Here is a 5,078-nt window from a genome sequence, read left to right as displayed (position 1 = left end):
AGGAGGGCCCAGGCCCGGGTGACACTGTCCATGGTGAGGACCACAGGGAGGTGCTGATGGATGGGCTGAGGAGGAAGGAGACCCTGAAGGGGAGGCTCTGACAGGGAAGGACATGCCCTGGGTCACCTCACCTGCAAGGGGCCGCTCAGGAGGCTCCGGGTCTATTTCTTGCTTCACCATGGAAACCAGATGCAAGCCTCTGGGAAGGGAATGTTCCCCTTTCTGTGGGGCTGCTGACATAAGAGTCCTGTGACAGCGACGGCCAGCCTCCCAGGGGCCACACCCTGTGTGTCTGTCTGTTCAGACAACACTGTGGCCTCCTGCATCTGCACGCAGGGTGCAAAGAGAGGAGACGCCATGACCCCCAAGCTCAGGGCCCTGCTCTGCCTCGGTGAGATGGGAGGAAGGGGAGGATGGAGGGGACCCGTGGTCTGGAAGGGACCTTGCCCAACAGCCAAGCCCTGGTCTGTCAGGATCCCAGGACTCAGCAGTCTCATTTGGAGGAGGATTCTGCTCAAGGTTCAGGGAAAATCTCTCACAGGGACTCTCTTCCAGGGCTGAGTGTGGGCCTCAGGATCCCAGTGCAGGCAGGTGAGTCTCCCCAGGTGTCCCAGGTCCCTCTCCTAACTGTGGATGAGGGACCACACCACATGCAGCTGGGGGAGGGGTGCAGATCTGCCTGAGAGATGTGGGGCAGCTGGGACCGAGATGTGGGACCAGGGGTGGGAATGTCCTGTGACCCAGCCTCTGATTCCTTCTAGGGCCCCTCCCCAAGCCCACCCTCTGGGCTGACCCAGGCCCTGTGATCCCCCGGGGAAACCCTGTGACCATCTGGTGTGAGGGGACCCCAGGGGCTAAGGAGTACCTTCTGGAGAAAGAGGGAAGCCCAGAACCATGGAATATACAGAAGCCACAGGATCCCAGGGAAAAGGCCAATTTTTCCATCACACACATGACAGAGTATGATGCAAGGAAATATCATTGTTACTATCGCAGCCCCACTGGCTGGTCAGAGCGCAGTGACCCCCTGGAGCTGGTGGTGACAGGTGAGAGGACACTCAGGGGTCCCAGCCTCAGGGCCTGCCCTCAGGAAGGGGGTCTGCTCTCAAGGTGTCTCCCTCTCACAGCCCAGCCCTGGGGGACATGAGGGAGGTGTGAGCCCCATTTTAACACACTGCCTCCTCTTCTCCTAGGATCCTACAGCAAACCCAGCCTCTCAGCCCTGCCCAGCCCTGTCGTGCCCTCAGGAGGGAACGTGACCCTCCAGTGTGGCTCAGGGCAGGGATTTGCCAGGTTCCTTCTGACTAAGGAAGGAGATCACAGGCTCTCCTGGACCGTGGACTTACACTTTTACCCCAATGGGCAGTCCCAGGCCCTGTTTCCTGTGGGCCCCGTGACCCCCAGCCACAGGTGGATATTCAGATGCTATGGCTGTTCCAGGAACAGCCCCCATGTGTGCTCACACCCCAGTGACCCCCTGGAGCTCCTGGTCCCAGGTGAGTCCCGTTATTGTCTCATCAAAGGATTGAGGCACCAGACATATTATTGGCTTTTTTTTCATTGAGGGGAATCCTATGGGAGAGAATGGGGTGAGGAAAGCACAGGGGTTTTTGGGCCAGAGACACAGAGGGAGACAGTGAGACCTGGGAGCCAGGCCAGGAGAAGGGAGTTTATGGGAGAAGCAGCTCCTGTAACTCACGTCTGGTCTCTCCATGTGAGTCTGGGAAGCCCTCCCTCCTGAGCCAGCAGGGCCCCATTGTGGCCGCTGGACAGAGCCTGACCATCCAGTGTCGCTCTGATGTCGGCTATGACAGATTCGCTCTGCACAAGGAGCGGGGACAGGTCCTCCCCCAGAGCCTTGTCCTGCAGCCCCAGGCTGGGCTCTCTCAGGCCCACTTCCCCCTGGACACTGTGGGGGAGACTCAGAGAAACAGAGACAGAGAGGAGGGTCCTCAGAGAGAGGCCTGGTGACTCTCACAACAAGGTGGCAGGCAGCCCTCACCCTCCCTCCCTCTCTCTAGGATGGCTGCGTGACAGACCCTCCCTCTCGGTGCAGCCAGGCCCCAGGGTGGCCTCAGGAGAGAACGTGACCCTGCTGTGTCAGTCACAGAGCCCGAGGGACACGTTCCTTCTGTCCAAGGAGGGGGCAGCTGGTCCCCCCAAGCGTCTTACATCAAAGCATCGAGGTCGGCAGTACCAGACAGAGTTCTCCATGAGTCCTGTGACCTCAGCTCATGGGGGCACCTACAGGTGCTACAGCTCACACAGCTCCTCCCCCTACCTGCTGTCACTCCCCAGTGAACCTCTGGAGCTCCTGGTCTCAGGTGAGGGCCCCTGACCCTGTCTGCTGAGCTGTCAGCTCAGGGTCCTGTCCCCAGAAGAAGTATGAACAGTCCTATCCCCCACCTAGGTCCAGAAGGTGCCAGGTGGGCACTGGGAGGGCCTTAGCAGTCACAGGGCAGGTGTAGGAGGGGTGTGAGTAAGGTGGGGAGGGCAGGGCCAGCCCCAGCCTTGTGGCCTAGCAGGGTGGGCAGTCTCAGAAATATTTCTGTGAAAAACCGGGCTCCAGCGTCTCTAAGGATTCACCCCTCCTCCTCCCATTGAGTCTGGCCTTAGAGGAGAAGCGAGGCAGGTGACTGGTGGGGTGGTCATGGCAGAGGTAGAGATTGGGGCACAGGCTGGGGGAGTGTCATGAGAAGGCAGTCCTACCCCTCACCCCTTTGACCTTGGCTCATTGTGAAGGGGGGATCCCCTGGCAGAGGGGTCTCAGTGCTCCCTGAGGTCATGCATTTGGTCCTGTGTCTGGCCCCCGAGCTCCTGGTCTCAGGGGAGCAGCTCTGTCCTGTCCTCTCTGAGCTCCAAGGTCATCTCTGTCTCTGTCCCCAGCTAAGTCTGAGATGTGATGGAAGTAGGTGGAGCACTGGGTGGTTTCACAGAGGAGGGTCATCTGTAAAGGGTAGACACAGGCAGGGACTTCCCTCCCCTGGGAAAGCCCATTCCTGCAGTCTGACAGGCTGAGGCAGGAAGGGAGGCGGCACTACTGCCGTGAAGCCAAAAGGAAGTGAGATTCGACTGAAGTGACCACACAGAGGCCCCACTCCCTGACTTCTGGTGGCTCCACCTCAGACCAGAGTATCTCTGTTCCCAGGGGGACATCCCACAGGCGGGACCCCGGGAAATGGGGCTGAGTGTGTGTGGACTCAGCTCTCCTGGGACGTGAACTCTGAGAACCTTTCCCTCTGAACAAGGGGGCTGCCTGCCATGACCTGCAGGGGCGCTTTCATTTCTGACTTCCTGGGGCACCTCACACCTGGTTTGTCCTAGACCTGCTCCAGGGGCAGCCTCTCTGGGCCTGTCCTGCTGCTCCCAGTCACTGTGACCTTGTAGGGATTGAAAAGCTGAGGGAGTCAGGGGGCAGGTACACTGATTATCCACCAGGCCTGGGGGCTCAGCTTAGCAAGAGGAGCCACAATGTTATGGAGACGCCAAAGATTGGGAAACTCCCACCTAGCATCTCAGCTCCTCCTGGTTCCACACAGAATCTGTGGGGTTTTCCACTAAAGGCCAGAAGCCCTGCATTGTTCGCCCAGCACCCGGTCCCTCAGCAGGTAGAGAGTGTGTGGAGTAGGAGATGGAGAGCGGGCCAGGTTGGCAGCCTTTGGTATCCAGGCCTGGCTTGTAACACAGGGACGATGGCTGGGCTGATGGGAGTGGAGACGCCAGGAAAGTTGGAGAGGGGACAGCGGACACTCCCTCGGCTGCTCATTTCCAGAGCCCCTTGGATGGAAGCCCTCACCCACACAGGTGGGGGCCCTGAGCTTCTCAGAGCAGGACAGGTGGCTGCTCTGGCCAAGGTGGGACCTGCTGTGGGTGACGGTGCCGTACCCACTGGACACCCTGCTGTAGTGAGAAGTGTCCCCACCTGTGGGCACCACTCTGCAAGGCCCTGTGCCCCTCAGTGCTCACCTGAGACTCAGGCGGGACCATGGAGGCCTTATGAGGAACTAGGGGCTCCTACCCCGACATTGTGTGAAATTCATGTTTGCTCTCTGCATTTTCTATGCATACCTCTCTATTATTGCTCTTTTGCTGGGAACTTATAGGTAATACTTGCATGTATCAATTTAACCTGGAAACATTTATGACTTCAAAAACATGGATTTATTCTTATTTTAATTGGGGTTATATTAAATCTATGTATTTATTATGAGGAATAACTTTTTGTTAACAGGAAGTTTCTTATAAAAGGTGCTTTAAAAAGTTAATTTTTTAAAATATGTTTTTATTGAGTTCAGAGAGGAAGGGAGAGGGAGAGGGATATGACAGAGAATGATTGATCTGCTGCCTCCTGCATGCCCCACACAAGGGATCGAGCCCACAACCTAGGCATGTGCCCTGACCAGGAATCTAACCAAGTTCATAGGTGGATGCTCAACCACTGAGCTATACTGGCTGGGCTCAAAATGTTAATTTTTGAGTTCAGATGCATTTTGTAATTTTATTTATAAAATTGTCCACACTCATAGCTCAAGAATTGCTCAAGGTCTACATATATACATGAATGTATATTTGAAACCATCCTCAACTGTTGCATAAATATAAGCTCTTATACCCAGATGAGTCAGCTTCCATGGTACAGAACTTCACAATAAGCAGAGAGATCAGAATAACTAATCATGGCCCTGCCCTGGCCGTGGTTGTCTAGTGGTTAGAGCATCGGCCCATGCATTACAGGCCTGTGGGTTTGATTCCCAGTCAAGGGTCTCAGGCTTGATCCTCAGCCCCTGTCAAGGCTTACGCAGTGGGCAACCAATCGATGTGACTCTCTCACATCTCTTTCTCTTTCTGTCTCTCTCTCTCCCCCTCTCCCTCCTTCTTACCTTCCTCCACTCTAATTTCTCTGCACATCAATGAAAAAAATATCCTCCACTGAGGACTTAAATAAATATATAAATATGCAAAAATAAATAAATAAATAGTAGATATCGTCTATAATGAGAAAGCATGATTCTCTCCCATCCTGGATTCTCTGGGCAAAGCCAAGGTGCTCCAAAGTGACTCAGAAGAAAAGTCTAGAC

General features: G+C 55.4%; 1 protein-coding gene across 1 annotated transcript; it reads left to right on the top strand.

Annotated features, from left to right (window-relative positions):
* The first annotated feature begins 214 nt into the window (after positions 1-214).
* Positions 215-2,370, top strand: LOC102753767 (leukocyte immunoglobulin-like receptor subfamily A member 6). The gene is made up of 5 exons (XM_015562093.1): positions 215-591; positions 762-1,046; positions 1,194-1,496; positions 1,715-1,948; positions 1,992-2,370. The coding sequence occupies exons 1-5, from the start codon at positions 414-416 to the stop codon at positions 2,336-2,338; spliced, it is 1,347 nt and encodes a 448-aa protein (XP_015417579.1). The 5' UTR covers positions 215-413; the 3' UTR covers positions 2,339-2,370.
* Positions 2,371-5,078: the final 2,708 nt, after the last annotated feature.

Source organism: Myotis davidii, unplaced genomic scaffold (genome assembly GCF_000327345.1).
Source record: "Myotis davidii unplaced genomic scaffold, ASM32734v1 scaffold2777, whole genome shotgun sequence".
NCBI classification, from domain to species: Eukaryota; Metazoa; Chordata; class Mammalia; order Chiroptera; family Vespertilionidae; genus Myotis; species Myotis davidii.
Note: the sequence above shows the minus strand (reverse complement) of the source record. Positions and strands in the feature narration are given on the sequence as shown.

What these genes read in the sequence shown, in the direction of transcription:
- LOC102753767 (XM_015562093.1), top strand. Translation starts at nt 414, where the DNA reads ATGGAGGGGACCCGTGGTCTGGAAGGGACCTTGCCCAACAGCCAAGCC. An exon ending in CAGGATCCCAGTGCAGGCAG is followed by an intron (nt 592 to 761) that starts GTGAGTCTCCCC and finishes GATTCCTTCTAG; the next exon opens with GGCCCCTCCCCAAGCCCACC. An exon ending in AAACAGAGACAGAGAGGAGG is followed by an intron (nt 1,949 to 1,991) that starts GTCCTCAGAGAG and finishes ACAAGGTGGCAG; the next exon opens with GCAGCCCTCACCCTCCCTCC.